Below are 20,841 nucleotides of genomic sequence, written 5' to 3'. Positions count from 1 at the left end.
AGGAACTTGTTTAATCCCATGCCATTAGAAGCAACATACTGAACGCCAGGAATTACCTCCTTCAGTTGTGCTGGCCAGGATCCAAGGGCTCCACGTGGACCAGCCAATCTCATTCCTGCAGGACACGCCAATGCTGTAATTAGCCAGAGCTCGCAGCTGCTCGATTTGATACAGAGGTGGAGAAGCAGAGGTGTTAAAAATCATGATGGAGCCATTACTCAGAGGATCCACTTCCTTGACCTAAGTGAAGAGTGAAGAGGTGGACCGGGCATTAGTAAGGTGGTGGGAATGTCAGACGTGGGGCTCTCAGGCATCCCGAGCATGTGGCCCTTCCTGTCCACAGAAAGGAAGTACCTGCTTCCTTCCAGGCCACGCACCAATGCCCCCACCAGCGTTACTGACTGTTACGCATGCTGCTAGAGCAACAGTGGAGGACCCGAGGAAGGACCTAAAATAAGTGTTCTCAGTGTGGCAGGCAACAAAGTAAATAATTATCATTATATCACCATTATTATAATACATGCCACGAAATAGCCCTTCCTCTCTCGGAACCACCTCAAACCTTGACTTCTTCCAGCTGTTTCACAGAATATGCAACAAAGCCAACAGACACACGGCGGCCAAGCCTACAATATGCTATCCAGACCGTCAAAGGAGACCTTTTCCAAACCCTGCTTTACAAGACGGGATACTGGGTTTTGTTTTAACCTGTATTTCCTTTCATCATATATCCTGAGGACCCTCTGCTCTTCCTTGAGGAGAATTTTAGTGTGTTTATTATTCTTTCCCCCACCCTACCCCAATATAAACTCGCTCCGAAAGCATACACAGATAAGGTGGGTTTTATGACATTTTTTGGTGGGGAGACATGGGAAAGGGCCATTTATACCTCACCCAACAAACTTTTCTCCAAATCACTTTAAAACATATCAGCTCTCTCTCTGAGTTCCTTCTCTTCGCTCTTCCCTCCATAACCCCCGCTGTCTCCCCACCTCCCTCTCCAGGTGCCCTCTGTCTGCACAGGCAAGAGAGGGGATTCCCAGCAAAAACCTCTCTGGTTTTCCGGAAGCATACCTCCTGCCTGGGGATGGCGGAACTGGGGAGTGTTTTTCCACCATACATTTAAACAATTTCTATAAGATAGAGCACTTATAAAATCAGAAAGGCAAAATGGTATTGAATAAAAAAAGAAGTAACCAAAAGCAATTTGGGGAAAAAAATCATAAACCCCGTTATCTATTCCTGAAAATAATGGGCTGGCAATCATGGGCTGTGGATACACAGTGCTGTCGTTTCAGGATATAGGCGCTGAAATTTAGGCCTAGGAGCCACAGACAACATTTCCAAACTCCAAATCCACTAGCGACACCTCAAGGGAGGTGCTGGGGCTGAGCCTCACCTCCGACTAACAACCAGAGACCTCACTGGGTGACAAGAAGCACCGGTTGGCCCGAGGAGCTACAATGAGCTACAAGCTCATCTCGGTGCTGGTTGTTGGCAGAAACCACTCTGTTCCTTCACTTTAGAGTGAGCACTTCCTTCCCGGTGACCGACCACAGAAACTAAGGTGGAGGGAACCTGCGGTTCCCAGCCACCCACTTTGGGAGCAACGTGTGGAGCATTTCCAGGCACAAGACACTCCTTGAGAGCTTGTTCCTGGAAGACGACGGGGTTTCTAGAACAGTCCTGCTCAGTGGGTCCTGGGGGAAAAGAGGGGATGAAACAGCAAGAAGTACATGGGAGAGTTAAAAATAGACCTGGACTATGCAGCCCAAAAATGGGTGAAGAAAGGGGTTCACGTCAGGACCAAGGGAAGTGGGAGGGCGTGTCCTGCTGCGGCATGGGTCTGAATCTCGGCCAGAACATTCATGTGTTACCTAGTCAGAGTTTAAAACTGTAATGGACTCGGAACTTACTACAAAACTATCCTTTAGAAATGGAATATATTGTTAATCTGCAGAATATAAATTTTAACTTCTCAAGCCAGTCCTGACTAACTGTTAGGACTGCAGGGGAAAATAAAAGGCCCAGTTATATTAGCTTCTCCGGCGATTCCTACCAGATATTTAGAAAGAAGGAAGAGCAACCTTTCACAAACTCTTCCAAGAAATAGGAAAGGAGGAATGCCTATTTTGTGAGGCCAGTATCACCCACATACTGAAACCAGAAGAAGCCAACACAAGAAAACTACAGCCCAGTATCTCTTTTTAATATAGACACAAAGAGACAGCAGTGAGGGCTGTGCAACTCTGAGTACACTGCACCCACCGAACTGTTCACTTTAAACGAGTGAATACTATGGCATGTGAAATGTATCTCCAAAAAAACTGTTAAAAAATATTCCTGGTGAGGACTTTGCAGACACAGCAAGAATTCCTGCAACTTACCAGTACTTGGGAGGTTTACAAATGAAGCTGGGCAAGGACTAAGCAAGGCTGGGGGTGGCAGGGTGCCGGTACAGGCTATTGGGGGGATAATGTGTGTTTTCCTGCTTCAAAGCAAGGGCAGCTGTTAGACAACAGTGGGAGGCAGTGAGGGCGGGAAACTAATCCCATTTGGTATTAAAAACATCTGGCTGTCAACCCAAAATTCTTTGGAAGTCACTTCCTTCAGACGAGTGGGTATAAATGGCCTGTGTCAGGTTAACATGTTTTTGACTAAGAAGACCAAACATTTAGGAAACTGAGAACGAATCCTGACCGTACTGTATGATGAAGTACCGGGCAGAACACTTTTAGGTTTTCGGCAGATAATCCGCGTGCATTTTTTTCTGTCCCCACGCACAATGTCTCTCCTGACACACGGAAGGGCAAGTGGCTCTGAGCACTGCTTGTGGCATAAGCCTCAAATCTGGTCCTGCCCCCCTGGGCTCTGGGCCTGCAGTGCTGGTGTGGGTTTCAGTGAGACGGTGTCTGCAAAGCTTCTAGGCCATTTTGGAAACTCGGGGAACAAAGAGCAGGGTTACTTTCCACGTTTACAAAACTAACACTCAGAGCAGAGACTATATCGTGGCACGGAATCATTGTAGGATGGCTAACCTCTATTTCATACCAGATTTAGGTAGTGGTTAAAAATGGGTGAACCCTTTGCGAGGCCTGCATGGCCCAGGTTTCCTGGGCAATGAATGGGCAAAGTGCTACACTCAGTAGCAAAGATAACCCAGCTTGTGCCTTCATGCCTGTCCTTTATGGCTACCAGCCCAGGAGGAGCCAGGATGACGAGTACCTGGCTTCCTGAACTCCATGTCACATGCCAGTCCTACTTTAGGGATGTGTTTTTGTACCTGGCCAAAATTCATTCTCCCTGGCCCCATGGTTCCCCCTGGTTGGGCCCTGGCCACTCACAAGAGGGGGGCAGTGTTCTGGGGCAGAAGACTATAAGATGATGGACACAGGTGAACAGTGAGGTGGGAGATCAAGGACTCTGAATGGAGGTGTTGAGATGCCTTCAGCGCCCATCCGCAGGAGAAAGGAAAAGTCAGGGAGACCTACAGGGCACCAACAGTGACTCCTTTCTGTGCCCTTGAGGTTTGTTTACCTGAATGCTGCAATTGCTGAACGCGGAGTACCCATCAAAGCCCGGGACCCAGGAGATCAGGAAGCCATGCGCGCTCCTGTTGTGAAGGCTGACTTCAGCCGGTGGGGAGGGCAGGACTATGTAAAAACAAAGACACACACAAAACACAGTTAGAAAACACAGGAGGCCAAGTGACCAAATAGACATATTAATACCAAGCCTCTTTCTATTTCTTAAGATTAGAAAAATTAAACACAAGTTTTAAAGAAAAGCCACCCTATGCCTGAGGGTGACTGTATTAACCCACAGAGAGGCCTTCCAGTGATGGGGTGGCTCTGCCTGGGATGGTGGGGGGCACACAGTCCTGTTTCTCTGCCCACAGATAAAGGGAGAGCTTTTAGCTGGAAAGGATGTGGAGATGTCCATCTCCTTTACTGAGCTCATGCCCACGGTTCTACAGTGTGCCGGTGCCTCGCTGGGCGCTCCGTGGAGAAGACACACAGCCTGGCCTCGCAGAGCTCTTGCCTGAGTTGGGGTACCCACTGAGCAGAGGATAAGAGTGTCCTGTGCAGAGAAGAGAGGGGTCCCAGGAGCATGTGTGTGCATGTGTGTGTGTGCCTGTGTGTTTAGGGGACCATAATGAGTGTGCGATGACCTCGGCACACAGGGGACGTGGACAGGGATTTCAATTAGAATCTAAGAAGAATCTGAAGTTCGGGGGTCTTATTTTCTTGTGCTAAATTTAATTCTTAATTAATAGCAATAATCGCTTTTAATAAAACATGATGACTAATGTTGTTGTGTGCCTACTATGTGCCTCACTTTATGGTCTCCGCCTCATTTCATTATTATTAGAACCCTATCAGAGAGGTCGCCTTACCGTCTTCCATCCACAGATGCGGAAACTGAGGACCACAGAAGGGAAAACTGGCCAAAGGTCACAGAGCAGGAGAGTGCAAACCTGAACTCAGGTCTGCCTGATCCCAGAACTCGTGTCCCTCAGCAGGACGCGGGGGCTGGTTGAGGGGGCAGCAAGCAGACCAGTGTGAGCACCAGCAGGGACTGGGCATCTGATCGCCACTGGGCCAGCTGTATGGCCCAGGGCTCAGCCGAGTGCCCCCTAAGCTCAGTTCCCTCTCCTGTTACTGGGGCAGTAGCACCGCTGTTCCAGGGGCGGTGGTATGGGCTCAGTGAGCTGGCACGCTGAGGTCTGAGGAAGGCGTGGAGGCGGGGAAGGAAATCACAGGATGGGCGGGAGGACTGGGCCATGCTAAGCACGCACTGGGTGGCATGTTCAGTGGTTCCAGTTTTACCAGCAGACATGCAGCCTGGTGAGTGGGGGAGGGGGAGCATTTTGTTTGACTCACTCCCCTAAATAGATTAGCCCTAGAACTGCCACAAAACGCCTGCTTTCCCACATCAAAATTTGGCCACAGACACTATAGTTAACAGCAGATTAGAAGAAGGGAGTCTTCTTTGCTTTGACAGAAAATTTTAAATAAATAAAAGTAGAGAGCTTTTGGAAATAGGATTTATTTTTTTAAAAAGCTGAGATTCTGTGAGAAGCAAAAATTAAAGAAGTACTTCACCTTTTCTGGATTTTTAGGATGTTTATACTTGATGAAAATGTCTTTATAAATTTATGCCCACTCATGCATTTTTGAAATTACCAACATTTCCTTTGAAAGTGGCAGTGATGGGATTCGGAACAAAGGAAGGAAGTCATACAGCTCCTCCACGGTGACATGCCATGGGCTCATTTTTTCCTCCCAATGAACTTTTAGAAAATGTCCCCTCATTAAGAACAAATACTGAAACACAAAATTTGCCTGAATTTCTGTGAGAGTGGGTAAGGCAGATGATTTGAAATGGGATAAAAAGACAGTATTTAAGTCTGGGTTTTCTTTCTTTTCAAGTTTCAGCCTTTCGTCCCACAGAAAAAGGAGGAAGAGGCAGCTGATTGGGTTGGAATGACTCCACATAAGCCTTCCATTACCTTTTGTCCCAGCTTAAAGGAAGCAAGAGCAACGCGGAGGTGAGGAGAAAAAGACACGAGCAGGCGAGCAGGCGAGTGACCCTGACCTGCTCTTCCCGCCCACCCCCCCCCCCCAATCAGCAGCAGCTGACTTGCTGCACCCCAGCTGCCCTGGGAAGGGCAGAATCCATTCCTGGACCGAGGACTCCAGCCGCCCCCACCCCAGGGGCTCTTCAAGGAGTGACTGGAACTAGTTCAGGCTGGAAGTGGGAAAAGTGAAAACAGGGGCTGAGGTGATGAAGGCAGACATTTCAGCCTATTTTCTTCTCAGGCTGAGCAGAGCTAACCCGGCCAATGTTTACCAAACTTGTGCGCCAGGCTCAGCTGTGAGTGCTTTAATGATATAATCTCATTTAGCCTCAAGAACAGGCAGGCTCTGTAATTACCCCATTTTACAGAGGGGGCACAAGCCAGAGCGGTCAGGTGACTTGTCCGAGTTCACAGAGGCAGTCAGTGGGGAAGCCCGGGCTCCAGCTGTCCCCCACACCCAACTCCCAAACATGCTCAAGGGACAGGCGCTGCTTCTCACCTTTGATGTTGACCTGTATGCCCTTGGACACGGTCAGCCCCTTGTCATTGTGGGCCTCACAGCTGAAGACCGCCGTCTCGGTCAGACCTGAAGTGGAAGGAGACCGTGAGACCACCAGCAGAAAACCAGGCCACCGCTCCGCAGAACCGACGGGTGTCTGGGCATGCTTGTACTTCCTCGTTCATTGCCTCGGGCCATACATGCAAAGTTACTTTGAAAAGTGTTCTGATGTTTCGAAAAAGGAAAAAACACACCTGGGATTAAACACTACATACCAGGGAGCAACCAGGGGCCTGAAAGGCAGTGGTCCTCCATTCAAGGCCTTTCTTTTTCCCTGATGGGGAGACACATCAGGCAACAAGGCGCTATCATTTAGATTTTTAAATTTCTACAAGGAGGTGTGGAAGTCACAGACCCCAATATCAAGAAAAGTGGTCTCTGAGGCTCCCTGGGTAGTCAGTCCCCTGGGCCTTAGCTGCCCAGTACAGCATGGACACTTCACAATTCCAAAAACAGCTGGATAAAACCCACAGTTTAAAGAATTTCAGATCATCTGCTGTAACGAGTCCTTATTTTATAGTAAAAAATCAGTCAACTCATTAGGAATTATTATACAAACATGATAACAGTGCTAAGTAAAAAGAAATTTTAAATTATTTCCAAGGTGTGAAGACTTCTGATTCATTCTTTTTAAGTAGAAAGGAAGAGAGGTGACCCAGGTCTAATTCTAGTTTCCAGTAAAGGAACCCAGGGTCCTTGGAGAAAGGGCTGACTCTCAGATGGGAGCAAAGATGAGCCCGGGGCCAAACACAACACAGACAGCGCTACGGACACACGGGCACACGCACAGACGGGGTCCCGCAGAGACACGGGAGCAACCGACAGCTCTCCCAGCGGCCACAGTTGGAAAACATGAGCAAGAAAATAAAAGAGCCATTGGATCGCAACCGGAAGTACAAAACAAATGCCCATGAGTCTATACTGATGTAAATAAACAATAAAAGGGGAGACCAGGCAAACCTCCCCAATAATTAACATGAGTGCTCTGCCCCCAGGAGGGAGCATAACTCACCCTACTAAAGCGCGGGCCGTGCACGGTGACTTCCTTCCAAAGAGGACAGTGTGGAAAGGAAAACAGAAGAAAAACTTTAGCCTGGAGAAACCGACAAACACTGGCTCACCAGATGATCAAGGTCAACACCAACAATGATAATCACGCTGACAGAGTGGCTCCTCGATATGCTGTGATGGCAATGGCCCTTCACCTCCGCAGTCTTCCTCCCCGAACACATCACGCAAGTCTACTCCCGAGGAAAACCACGGACCGGTCCAACTGTGGGCCAGTCTACAAAACTCCTGTCCCGTCCTCCGGAAAACTGAGGGTCATTCTGACAGCTGTCAGACAGGAGAGGGGTTGGGGGCCGGGTGAAAAATGTGACGGGATTAAGTAAAAAACACAAAACTTCAGAGACACGGACAACAGTATGGTGATTGACAGAGAGAAGGGGGGTGGGGGGATAGAAAGGGGTGAGGGGGGGTAAGTGGTGATGGAAAGTGACTTCTCACCTGGGGTGATGAACACACGATATAATATACACATGATGTTTTGTAGAACTGTACATGCGAAACCTATGTAATTTTATTAACCAGCGTCATCCTAATCAATTCGATTAAAAAATACATTTTAAAAAGCTGTCAAGGTCACTGAAAACAAAAACAGTTGGAGACACTGCCACAGCCAAGAGGAGACCAAGCAGACCTGGCAACTAAACCCTGAACGAAATCTGGAATAGCAAAAGGACTTAAGTAAAAACAAAGGAAATGCAATGAGGTACGGACGTTAGTTAATAACACTGTAGCGGTATTGGTTGATCGATTGTAACAAATGTGCCACATTAAGGTAAAAGGTCAACAGTAGGGGATGGTGGGGGAGAGAATTCTCTGTACCATTTCCACAATTTTTCTATAACTCTAAAGCTATTCTAAAAATTAAAAACGTTGTATTTTAAAAACACAGCCATATGTACCCTCTGGAAACTTCTCTGTCTCTGGCACAAGGGCCACATCACGAAGTGGAGGAAGACAGTCAGACAGACAGAATTCTTGAAAATACACCACCGTTTGCTTCTTGCCTGAAAAGCTTGTTTTGTTTTCTTTTATGGATCTACTTGCACAGGCAATGTTCCATCTGGTATTTTTAAAGTTCAAAGCGTGTTCGCAATGAAGTAGTTACATATTTTAAAAACCCAAAAGGAACACGCTGCCAGGCATCAACCGAGGAAGGCGAGCGGCCAGAGGACCGGAGCAGGTCTAGGAGGAAAGCAAATCCGATCCCTTCTGAGTCGGTCCTTCTCCAGAGCGAAGTTTGTCCCGAGTCTGACACGGCCCCTGAAGCGGGGGAAAGGACCTTTGGGCCTCTGTCCTACTATCCTGTGGTGACCCTTTACTTGCTAAAATAATGTTGTATCGGAACCGGCCGTTGCAGGTACTTTAACTTAGAAAGTTAAAATGCATACCTCCAGCTGACAGAGGAGTATTCCCGTCGGGCTGGAGGAGAACCCTAAATGGACTGCTACGCTAGATCCTCCAGACGACGGCAGGTGCCCAGCAGCTCCAGTCCCAGGGAGGACCCAGGCTCTTTCCCCAGCTGGTCACCTCCTCTCAAGTCAGGGATGAGGCCGCTAACAGCCTGTGTGGTAGTTTAGAAAATACTTACTGCACTGCAGAGAAGTATTTATTTCAAACCCACCAGCCACCCCTATAAAAGGACATCTGTGAAGACCCTGCCTCTGGAGTCTTTGTAGCTGCTGCTTGATTTCCTCCCAAAGAATTTTGGGAGGAATTCAAAATGTGTAGCCTCTCACACCTTTTGAGATTTGCGTGTGAAACTGCTCCTAATTTAAATGGCTGCTAAGAATGTAATTTCAGGGACCCTGAATATATCCCGACGTTCTCCAGCAAAACTCCTCTGAAGGGGCCTATGCAACATGCACAGGAAGCTGTGCAGTGTTCCAGAGGCCTAACGCTGTATGACGTCATTCGGTCTACGAGCTTTTGAAAGAGATGCTTGTGTATTCTTGCGTTAGAAAAGTTTTCAGTTTTGATTTCTGATTCAGTACATATCAACTGAGAGAACTCACATAACCTGGGTTCTCAATAATTTTTAAGACTTTAATTTTACAGGTATTGAGACCAAAGCGTCTGAGAACTGAGCCCCCACAGTGACTTGAGGTGAGTCTGAGGGGGTCTCTTTTCTCATGTGAAGTAAGGGAGCAATGACAGGGAGGCAGGGGACTAGGGGGACAGAAGAGCTGGCACAGCACCTGGACTTTGGGCATTTTGTCCGGCTTGGATTTTAGGAAAGACAACACCCTGGGTGATGATGAAGACACAGACCCCTCTAAGCCACCACTTGGGGCCCCCCACTGCCACCTGTGACACTTTGCTTTTCATGCTGAAGTATCGCTTTTCACCTTCCCATGGTAAGCTCCCAAACAAGATGCGTGTGTCGTAAGGCACCATGGACTTGCAAACTTGACTTATATTTAGAAAAATCAGCTTTGGCTCAATCAGAAGACACAGGGAGTGGCTTTTTTTGGTGCTTGAGCAGACATCTGCAGGCTAAAGCAGTCACTGGAGTTCAATGACTGTTGCAAGCTCCCAAGTTCTTGGGAAATACTTGAGAACAAAGTACTAGTCACATTCTGGCCCTTCCGTAAACCAGGAGGACGGGTGGGCTTCACTGAGACGCCACCACCGTCCTTCAGGCCTGCAGGGTTTATCGATGCAGGAAGTAGAAGTGTTTATCACGGGACGTGACTCCAGGTTAAACGGGAAGTCCATTTTCCGCTTTGTGTTTCTCGTCAGGGTGAACACAAAGTCAGGAAAACCATCTGCAGCAACCTCCCTCGCCCCCACCCCCTTTCAGAACCACCCAGAAGGAGCCAACCACCGATGAGAGCAGTTCCCAACAGATGTCCCGTAGATGCCGGCAGAGAGAGTGGACGCTGGTCCAAACCAGTGAACTTTCTCCAAAACTAGATGGGCACTGGGGTCAAGTACAGGGTCTTTGCTTACTGTATGTTACACTTCTTTTGGCACAAATGGTCCAACAAGAGAGACTCACTTAGCCTGGGCTGGACACAGCAACGGGTGTGCCCAGGAGACACAGCTCCCTCTCACTGTCCTGCCTTCCCTCTGGGGGAACATGGACCACCAGACTGGAATAGACCTGCAAGTTCCATGCCCAAACTCTGTGGCTTTCTCAGGAAGAAAGGATCCAGCCCTCAGTCTCCTCCCTACCGTCCACTCTGCCCCCCCCACACCCCCCACAGTGCCCCAGGCCCCCTGAGCCAGTCCTCTGTCCGGGTCACCCCTTACTCCATTACATTGCACCCCACCCCAAGACGGCCCACACCCCTCTTGCCTGGTTCTCTGCTGGTTTTAAAGAAAGAGAACCTCTGACACAAAGTCTGAAAGATATTTTAAGGAACATTCAGTCACAGGATGTTCCCTTGAGGGAAGGACATTCAGAACTGCTGAAGGAGCAACTTCTAAGGGCACAGTTAGGCCAATTCCTTGAGTTCTGGTTTCAGCAATTCAGTCCTTTCATTTTTTCGCCCCTGGGGTCTATCTTTCCACCAAAAGAAGCAAGAAACAGAAGAATATGCTGCATAATGAAGGAACATACGCTCACTAACTTTGAACTCACTGTCTGCCCTGAATTCATTCACTTAACCTCGTTCTCGCTGTGTACCAGACACTTTCCCAGGCACGGGGGAGGGGTCCACAAAGAAAACAAAGGCCTCTGCCCCTCCACGTCTCACATTCTCACAGACATGGGCAAGAAACAGTAACCTCTTCAGTGAGTGAGCCGCACGTGCCCTCAGAAGGTGATTGTAGTGTGAAAAACAGGAGAGGCTCAGAGGGCCAGAGGTGAGTGGAGCAGTGGGCTGTGATTTTAAATACGTGGGTCAGACTGGAGAGTTAGGGTGAGGGAACGGGCCCAGTTTTTACTGGAGGTGACGGCACGGTCTAGGTAGAAAAACAGGTGGGACAGGCCTTTGCGTTGTCCTCTAAGTGGAGTGGGAAACCTGGCGCTTCGAGCAGAAGACGGACATGATCTAACGTGTTTCACTGGGACTGTGCCAGCTGCCATAGAAAGACTACAATAATGGAGCATGTGGGCCCCTAACTCACTCCATTTTTTTCCTGGTCTGTAAAATAGGTATCAAAAGTAACTATCACACCTTGCTATGCGGTTCAAATCAAATCTTTAAAGAAAGCACTGTGAAAATAATGAACTGATTTATATAAGGACAAGAGTCGCAAGGGCTGGGCAGTTCTAAATGTTATCTTTGCTGAACGTTAAAATGTAGCGCAGTATTTTGCAGCCCAGCTATAAACAGGATAATCTGGGAGAGGGAGGGGCAAAACCCAACCTGATAAATGTAGCCAACTAAAGAAGAAATCAACATGTCATTGACCAAATACCGTATTTTCAGACTATAAGACCCCCTTTCCCTCCAAATTTGGGAGGGAAATGGGGGAGGGTGCGTCTTATAGTCTGACAGTAGCTTACATTTACATTGGTGAAATATTATGTTATTTATGTTATTAAATATTTTACCACATTTTTTGCTTAAAATTTCTTTTTCCTATTTTCCTCCTCTAAAACCTAGGTGCATCTTATGGTCTGAAAAATACGGTAGTATATATAAGCAATGTCTTAAGCACCTCTCCAGAACCAGGTCTGGTTCTTGAACAGAACGCTCTGAGCAGCAAACCCCTTGAGTTCAGTAACATTACTATTGTCACTACAATGAATATTAATTAATAAGTATATCCATTCAACTAAAAAACTAGCTTAGCTGTTTTCTAAATGTCGATTTAAGTACAAAATACGTATGTAAAAAACCAGAAAGATCAGCATAAGTCTACCACTCTTCTTAGGAAGGGAGGTCACAATTGACAGTAACTACTGCATGTAAAAACTTATAATAGAACAACTGAGTCACTCCTGGAGGCTGCTTCTGTACCAAGGACTTTTCATTCATTATTTCTCTGGTACCTCATAAATGTTCCATGAAGTAGACGCGGTTATTATGCCCACTTTATATAAAGAAGCTGAGTAGCTTGCCTAGGGGCACACGACAGGAGGGAGCATTAGTCTCTATGTGGAAGCCGGGGAGCTTCACCTCTAGCCTGGAATAAATACATCCCACTGCTCAACACCATGCAGTAAATTCTTTCACAGTTCTGCTCTGTTGCAGAACTGAGTTTTGCTCTGACAAAGTGGTTCTTTAAAAAGAAAAAAAAAAACTTTGTTTTGAAATAATTTTCGATTCAGAAGAAATTGCAGAAATAGTCCAGAGTTCATGTCCACCCTTCACTGAGCTTCCCCTGCTGATAAGATCTTACACAATTAGAGAACATCCACTCAAACCAGGAAAGTGACCTGGCGCAAGACCATTAACTAAAATACAAATCTGAAACTGATCCAGATTTTGCCAGTTTCTGTTTTGTTTTGTTTTGGGAAGGAGAAGTGTATGTTGTAGTTCTATGAAATTTGATTACAGGTTGTGCAGAGAAACAGAACTGTTCCATTACGGAAAAGAAGCTCATTTCTGCTAACCCTTCTAGGAACATCCTCCTCCAGCCTAAACTCGGCAAGAGCTGGTCCATCTGCCATCACTACAACCCTGTCATTTTGAGGCTGTTGCATAAACGAAACCTTACAGCATGGAACCTTTGAGATTGCCTTGTTGACTCAGAATAATGTTCTTTACCTTAAAGATAGCTCTTACATCACTAGGCAAAAAAAACCTGGTATCAAGGGCACAGTGTGTGACCTTCCTGTTCATAAACTCGCTAGCTCAGAGCAGCCTCCACAATCAAGGCTCTTCGGCTGCTTCCTTAGGTCACATTCTCTCAGTAAGGATCAGGAAAGTCTACCTGAGGGTGAGTTTCAAGGCAGAACTGTGCCTCCCTGCACACACCCTGCTTTACATCAGCATGCAACCCTCCGAAGGCAGCTCAGGTCAGAATGGCCTCGGCTCCCAGTTCCTCAAACCTGAACTTGTGGGAGGACTCAGGGGTCACACAAAAGGATCTCAAAATTAAAAACAGGTTTAAATAAAGATACTGTTTTATGTCATTTTTAAAACAATTCTTACCCAAGGACATGCTTATTGACTTTAGAGAGAGGGGAAGGGAAGTAGAGAGGGAGAGGAACAGCGATGCGAGAGAGAAACATCGATAAGTTTCCTCCTCTATGTGCCTTAACCTGGACCAAACCTGCAACTTAGGTACGTGCCCTGGCACGGAATTGAACCTGTGACCTTTTGGTTTACCAGACGATGCTCCAACCAACTGAGCCACTCGAGCCAGGGCTACGTCATTCTTCTCTGACGTTACACAGTTCAGGTGCTTGGGCACAGCTGTGGGTCTCACTGATGGCCCAGCACAAACCTTGTATCAGAAGCCTGCACTCGGGCCCTTCTTCCCTCTGCGCCTACAAAATGGATGTAGAAAACTCTATTCTATTAATTTCACAGCACTGGTTAAAGATGTAAATGAAAAAAGAGGTAAGACTTTAAGTACAAAAATAATCATACAAATATAAGTTACTTTAGTATCACTGGGTCTGTTTGTTCCAGTGAAGGGACCTAAGACACGGGACTGTCTGTCATTCATTCGTTTGCTCATTAGTTCATTCATTCGGTCTCAGTTCTGCCAGGCACTGTGTTGGGTGATGGGGCTAAGCTAATTAATAATTAATATATGACAATCACACTCATTAACAATAGGGGGCAGACAAGCCGCTGGTTCTGCCTGCCTCCATGTGGTGGGGGGGGGGGGTACAAGAGTTTATGGAAGAGGCTCTCTGGGGGCACAGACAAGCCCAGGGTGTTAGGCAAGGTTTTCAGAGGAGAATTGCAGAGGGGTACAAAGATGTCTACACAAGCAACAGAGAAAAAATGAAAACCTACACGTTCGTCAACAGGGGAATGGTTAAGTAAATTACGGCCCATCCACTCACCATGGCCATTTCTCAAAGGATGGGGCAGGCCCACTAGCACGCACTCGGAAAGCGCTACGTGGCCTGGCTGTCGGTGTGCATGCGCACCGGAAGGCAGTTTAAGAAGTGGGACGGGCCTGGACGGAGGGGAGCCAAAGGCGGGCGGTGGGTCCATTGCACAGGGCGGTAAAAGCACAGAGAAAAGAGGGAGATTTTCACTTTTTGTTTTGGTATGTCTGTGGTGTGAATGTTTTGGAGTAAATATGTGTTCACGTATTATTTGTGTAACAAAAAGGCTGGAATTAATCTGCCCAAGTATCATTCTCACTTGAAGGAAAATCACTTATAGACACACACATATGTTTATAGAAAAGAATAGGAAAACACATTAGTGTTTTCATTGTAATTATAAATGTACAGTAAGTTGTAAAAGCACTTTCCTGAATTTTCTACATTTTCAACATACCATCATTTAATAATTATGCAAAATAAAGGTTTTAAAAATCTTATCTGGAATTAAGTACAGATTCATAGAAAGATGTAAAGAAATACACAGGGAAGGTGCTCTTTCCTTCGCCCTGTGTCCCCTGTGTGAACACTCCCCATAACCTAAGTCTGCTGTCAAAACCAGAACAGAGTGTCCAAAACACAGGAGGCTGGCACCTCCCCTGCGCCTTCCGCACGTCCTCTCCGAGGGAGACCGATGCTTTCAGAAAACAAAGGAGGCGGTGAGCGTTGAGTTTAAGGTGAACTGAAACCCCCAGGTCTTTTTCCTCATTAAATTGCTCAAAAGCCAAAGCTCTCTCGCTTCTGGTCTATTCGATTAGTTTTGGAATCATATTCTACCACGTGACATTTATCCTTATAAAAGTGTAATCCATTGTCCCAGCCACGGGACCCACTTTGAACCGCGACCCACCGGACCAGCAGATTTTCTCCCTGCTTTGTGCCGGCTGCCGGTTTGTTGTTGATGGAAATCCAGATTCTGATCCAACCGAGAGCAGAGCCAAAGGCCTGTTAACAAAGGCAGCCTGTGAGTTGACATCAGTTCATTAAATCAGTGTTCTTGGCTACTGTTCAACCCATGATAAGTCTGTTTACTTTTATTTTTTTCCATTTATTTCTCCATCTTGTCTTCTGAGACAGTCCCCGATACCTCATCTAGGAACTATCACGGAAAGACTGGAGATCAGTTTGGAATTCACTTTGAAGTCAGGCCTGGCACTGCTGGTGAGCTGAGCTCCCAGACAAGATAGTTTCCCACATCCTTACAGGCACCAACTGGATGCCCCCTCTTTAAGTTCTGCTGTGTATTTCCATGTCTCATGGTTCGGTACTTAGCAGAATCAATGTCATTTCCTTATGAAAACAGGACACTCTGTCCATCTCTGTGTATCTAGAACTTTTCTTCTGTATGATTTCAGAGTAATCAGAAGTGTGTTCTGTGGTAAGATCTACAAATTCTTTTAACACCCAAGGCCACAAGTAATTTGTCTCAGCTCAGAGATCTGATTTAGTACAAGTGTCCAGATACATCCTTACAACTGCCACCTACTTGGGGTTCCACGTTCTTTGAGATCTTTATTTTACTCTCTCTAATTTGAAGATTTTTTCTTTGGTGGAGAAGACAGATGCAAAAGAGGAATTGAGGGGTTAATGATCTAATAGTGTGCTTTTCAAAATAGCCTTCATGTGACACTGTGATTGCACAAAGCTACATGGGGTAAACTTACACAGAGCCATGTGCACACTCACGAGTCCATGTATGGCTGGTACCAGTGTCGGTTCCCTGGCTTTGGGGTTTTTTTATTAAAGATTTTATTCATTTATTTTAGAGAGGAGAAGGGAGGGAGAAAGAGAGGGAAACATCAATGTGTGGTTGCCTCATGAGCATCCCCTACTGGGCACCTGACCTGCAACCCAGGCATGTGCCCTAACCGGGAATCGAACCAGCAACCCTTTGATTTGCAGGCTGGTACTCAATCCACTGAGCCACACCAGCCAGAGCAGTTTCCTGGTTTTGACAGTAGACTTATGTTATGTGAAATGTTCACACTGGGGATGTAGGATGTGGATGGAGCAACCGGAACGCTCCTCCATGGCTCTGGGGAACATACCATGGTCCAACCCCTTTGGAGAACAGATTTCTAGTTTCCTTAAAAGTTAAACATATGCTTACATATGATTCTGCTGCTGCTCTCCCAGCTATTTATCCAAGGGAAATAAAAATATGTGCCCCCCGAGAGACTCACACAGAAATATTCATAGATATTCACAGTAGCCAACAGCCGTAAACATCCCAAATGCTCAACAAATGAAGGGAAAACAAAATATAGCACCTTCCTACGGCAGAGCGCCGTCGGGATAAAAAGTAATGCATTGCTGACTCGACAACGTGGGTGAGTCTCAACACGTCACACCGAGCCAGAGACGCCCGGCACAGAAGAACACACACGTTCTGATTCCACTTATTTAAAGCACAAGACCAGGCAACACTAACTGAGGACAGACACCAGAACAAGGCTGCCTGTGGGAGGTGGGGCCCGATCAGACGGGAGGAGGGGGCAGCTCCTGAGGTGACGGCTACGTTATGCATCTTGATCCATGTGGTGGTTGCAGGGGTCTCTCCACTTATCAAACTCACTGAGTTGTGCGCTTCAGTTCTATGCATTTCACTTACTTGTAGGTCGCTTTTACCTCAGTGAAGGAAATCTTTCTTTATGGGACTTCAGAGCAACCAACCTAGAGGATGGAGTATATTTTTTAAAACTGACTTTGAAAAGAAGTCACTGATGATCAACTCCTTGGAGAAACTCAAAGGAAACTCAGATGAAGGCAGAGGAAACCATAATGTTCCTGGTGGAGTCAGAAGTTAGAAAAGTGATTCAACACCTAAGGGCTGGCATTCACTTGCTGATCCATTCTTGCCATGAATATTTAGTGACTAACACCACAGGTCAGGCACTGCCTTGGAGGAGACCAAGCCCTTGTCCTTACTGAGCACATATTCTCTACGAAGAGATGATAAATAAACAGGGTCATTATAGACTGACAAGTGCAATAAGGAAGTCCACAAGGATGCGTGATTGGAAGTCAACAAAGGGTGGCAAAATCTAAGGTAGTTCAGAGGGCCCAGGAAAGGCGCCACTGCAGAAGTGATATTTGAGTTGTGTCACGGAACAAAGGGCAGATGGCCGAACACTGCAGGCAGACAAAAGAGAGAGTGCAAAGGTCCTGAGGCAGGAGGAGGGCGATGTGCTGAGGAAATGAGACAACCTGTGTGACTGGTGCTCAGAGCGAAGGGAGAGTGGGATGGGGTTGGCTTGGCGAGTTGGGCAGAGGCAGGAAGGACTCCGAGTGACAGTTTAAGACAACAGCAAGTCACGGAAGGGCTTCCGGCAGGTGAGTGGCATGATCTGCCACGAGGAGGAAGGTTTAGAGGGAGCACAAGGCTGAGAGCAAGACCAGCTAGGAAACTACTGGAGTGGTGCTGACAAGGGCTGACGGTGACGAGGACCAGGACGCTGCATCAGAGATGAAGAAAAGACAGACTTTGGATGTACTGCAGAAGCAACACTGATGGAACTCGCTGAGACACTCGTGAAAAATGAGAGAAAGAAAGGACAGGCAAATGGTGGTATCACTAAAATGAGAAATTCAGGGAAGAGCAAGTCCAGAGGAAGATCAAGAGCTTCCTTTTAAGACGCCTACTATCCCAGCAAGTGGAAATGCCAGCGAAACAGTTGGCTACAGGAGCCTGAAGCTCAGGAGAGAGGTCCGGGCTGGAGAAGCAAAGTTTGAAGTTACTGTCACACAGATGGGGCTGAAGCCAGCGTCCCAGAGGAGCTTTCCCAGAACAGGTCTCAGGGGAAGAGAAGTGGGTCCAGGACTGAGCCCTAGGGCACCAGCCACCCCAGGGCACCAGCTGTTCAGAACTCCTGCCACAGACACAGAAGGAGCCGTGAGGTTCAAGGAAGCAAAAAGACAGTTTCTAGGAGCCGCCGCCACATGTTCAGTGCCCAGAACACCCTCTGCTTACAGAAGTCCCACATGCGTGAGCAAAGGAGGGGTAAGGGGTGTGGGGTTCAGAATGAGTCGTGCCAAGATGTGCCTCTGTGAGAAACTTCTGGCCCTCCCTTCCCTGCCTGGATAACTTGAATTAGAAGGCCTGCTCCTAAGAAGAGATTACCAGAGATAACCTCTTTTGACCTATGCACCAGGACAAACTCTATCTACGGAACACCTGGCTCTCCTCCCTGCAACGACCCTTTGGACCCCCAAGGCACCCTACCTCCTCCCTAGTTCAGGATGTCTTACTTACACTGTGTTTCCTTTCTGTCTCTGAACCGCTCCTGTATGGGGGAGGGGAGGGTCTCCGACTCTATCATGTATGTGGGGTTCCCCCACACGTGTAGGCATTAAATTTGGTCATTTTCTCTTGCTAATCTGCCTCATGTCTATCTGATTATTAGACCAGCAGAAGAACCCTGAAGATACAGAAGAAAGGTTTCCCCTCCCCCACAGGGGTGGTACCCTGGTCAGACGTTGCTGAAAGACGCAATGGGAAGAGCAAGCAGGAACATCAACGGCGTCGACTCTAGAACAGTCAGAGAGACAGGAACCAAGTTGGGGAACTTCCCTTTGGATGGACATCAAGATGACCACTGACCAGCAACATAGCCCCAATCCCACGATGACTCACTTGGCCCACAGTGGCCTCCGTGACACATGCATTTGCCTTGCGGTCAAACCTCACTGAGGTCTTCCCATCACTGGCTCCTGACGTGCCACACTTGATAGGCCAGTGAGGCCACGGCCCCGATGAGAGATGTGAGCAGGCTCCACTGCCTGACTGGGGGATTCCGGCCACATCGCCACCTGAACCACCAACACCCTTGGGAAGGGAGAGCATTCAGCCGCTTCCCAGCTCTCTCGCCTGGCAGTCCTGCCTGCCTCCCCATCCACTCCTCACCTCGGCCGCCATACCTGTTCTCATCCTCTCGGTTCACAGCACGCTCATCAAAGCTTTTCTACTGAGAGCAAATAAAGACACGGACTCACCGGGAACAGTTAGCACAGATGGGGATTTTTCAGGCCGTTCATTCACACGGCTGCTGTTTTGAATCCAGAAAATGCTGACGGGCTCTGGTGGGCCCACAGCCTGACAGGTGAGGTTGAAGGCAGTGTTCCTGGTGACGTTCATGCTCTCAGGCTGCTTGGTAAAGTGAGGAAGTCCTGCAGAGAAAGAGTTAATGGAAGGAATGTTTCCAATCCACAAGCAAAGGCAGAGCCCTAAGGGGAATGGAAATTACCAGAACTGGGCGATAGGAGACTATACCATCTCAGGTCCAAACCCCAGTTCTCACCTGAAAGCTGGGTAAGAAAGAAAACAGAGGCTAATCTCCACCAGTCTAGCTCCAGCTGACTTTCTAGGACACTTTCCCAAGGGGCTTGTTATGGTGACTGGGAACTGGTTTGACCAGCAGGGAGGCCTGGCCGGTTTGAAATCAGGCCTTGCTCACACTCGCGGGGCAGGCTGGCAGGTTTTCAGCACTTCTCACCAGAACGAACAGAGTGAAAACCAAGCCACACAATAGGTCTGCTGTTTTTGAGGACAACCTACTGTGTGTGAGGCTTCGAGATGGGTGACATGAATTTGAAGTTCTGTGCACGTGTAGAGGGCTGAACGCCTGTCAAAGCACAGTCTCATGGAAACACTGTAGACGCAGTTACGCAGTCACAGCCCTAAGGTCTCCGACTGTAGCTCCAGGATCAAGGCCACAAAGGCACTTCAGGAATGTCTCAGAGGAACACAAGTGACTCACTTACTTGGGGCATGTGCCAAAAGGGCATCAGGCAAGCTAACTGTCCTCACACACAGAAATCGCGTTCTTTTGGGACTGCGACTCACAGACCTACCTGGTCCCGATAGGAATGATATGAAGTGGTAAATGGAAAACATTTTTCCTGCTACAAAGTTTTGCAAAACTCCATTTGGACCTAATGTGAACCTGCCCTGGGTGTTTTTCTGAGATTTTGACAAGTAAAATGTCCTCTAAATATTTTTCCCAGGTAAACAGCAAATGCAGGATCCACCCCCACCCACAATGCTGACATAACCCTAGATTTCAGTCTGGGATGGGCCCAGAACAAAGCTATAAAAGAGACTGCTAAGGGGGGCCTCCCTCAGGCCTCCTGCAGAATTAGTGCCTATTGGGTTTGTGTTTACAAAAGAATGGATAGCAGGAGCCTTTTAGTTGAAGATGTTTCCAGTTGAATTTCCCTGAAAAGCTAATCATTTGCTCTACAGCCCGCGTAAATGAGGGTCAGGAGAAAGTAGGAAAGAAAGGTGTTCCCATTGTTTGCTGGCAGGGAACCCCAGGGGGCAGCACCTGGGTGGTGAGGAGTGACCACTGGGGTGGTTAAAATAAAGACACTTCCTCCTTGAAGCCTCCCTTGACAGGCTCTGCCATTGCAGAACCAGGCATGCAAACCTGGAGACCAAGGAACCTGGGCTCACCTGGCCTGGCTCACCTGTGCCTCAGCTCACAGTCCCCACAGGAGTTCAAGTTCCTCCAGGGCAGAGACGGCCTTCTCCTCATCCCATGTCTCACTTCTCACCCCCACAGAGCCCCCAGCTCGTGTCATGGCCCGGAACTGCACCAAACCAAAGCCCGACAAATCCCAGGGCCCTGAAAGAAGGCCTGGCCGAGCTGTCGGTCATGTCCAGGAAAGCCACTC

General features: G+C 47.7%; 1 protein-coding gene across 2 annotated transcripts in view; it reads right to left on the bottom strand.

Moving 5' to 3' along the window:
* Nucleotides 1-20,841, bottom strand: part of MERTK (MER proto-oncogene, tyrosine kinase) — a 90,985-nt gene that overhangs the window by 37,335 nt on the left and 32,809 nt on the right. For both annotated transcript variants that reach the window (XM_045193815.2, XM_024558488.3), the window contains exons 4-7: nucleotides 19,162-19,335; nucleotides 6,081-6,167; nucleotides 3,538-3,653; nucleotides 57-240 (exon numbers count right to left, since the gene is read on the bottom strand). In XM_045193815.2, the coding sequence (XP_045049750.2) occupies nucleotides 57-240; nucleotides 3,538-3,653; nucleotides 6,081-6,167; nucleotides 19,162-19,335 (561 nt within the window). The remainder of the gene's footprint in view (nucleotides 1-56; nucleotides 241-3,537; nucleotides 3,654-6,080; nucleotides 6,168-19,161; nucleotides 19,336-20,841) is intronic.

This window comes from Desmodus rotundus, chromosome 5, assembly GCF_022682495.2.
Source record: "Desmodus rotundus isolate HL8 chromosome 5, HLdesRot8A.1, whole genome shotgun sequence".
Lineage (NCBI taxonomy): Eukaryota > Metazoa > Chordata > Mammalia > Chiroptera > Phyllostomidae > Desmodus > Desmodus rotundus.
The sequence above is the reverse complement of the archived record's forward strand: the minus strand, read 5'-3'. Positions and strand labels throughout refer to the sequence as shown.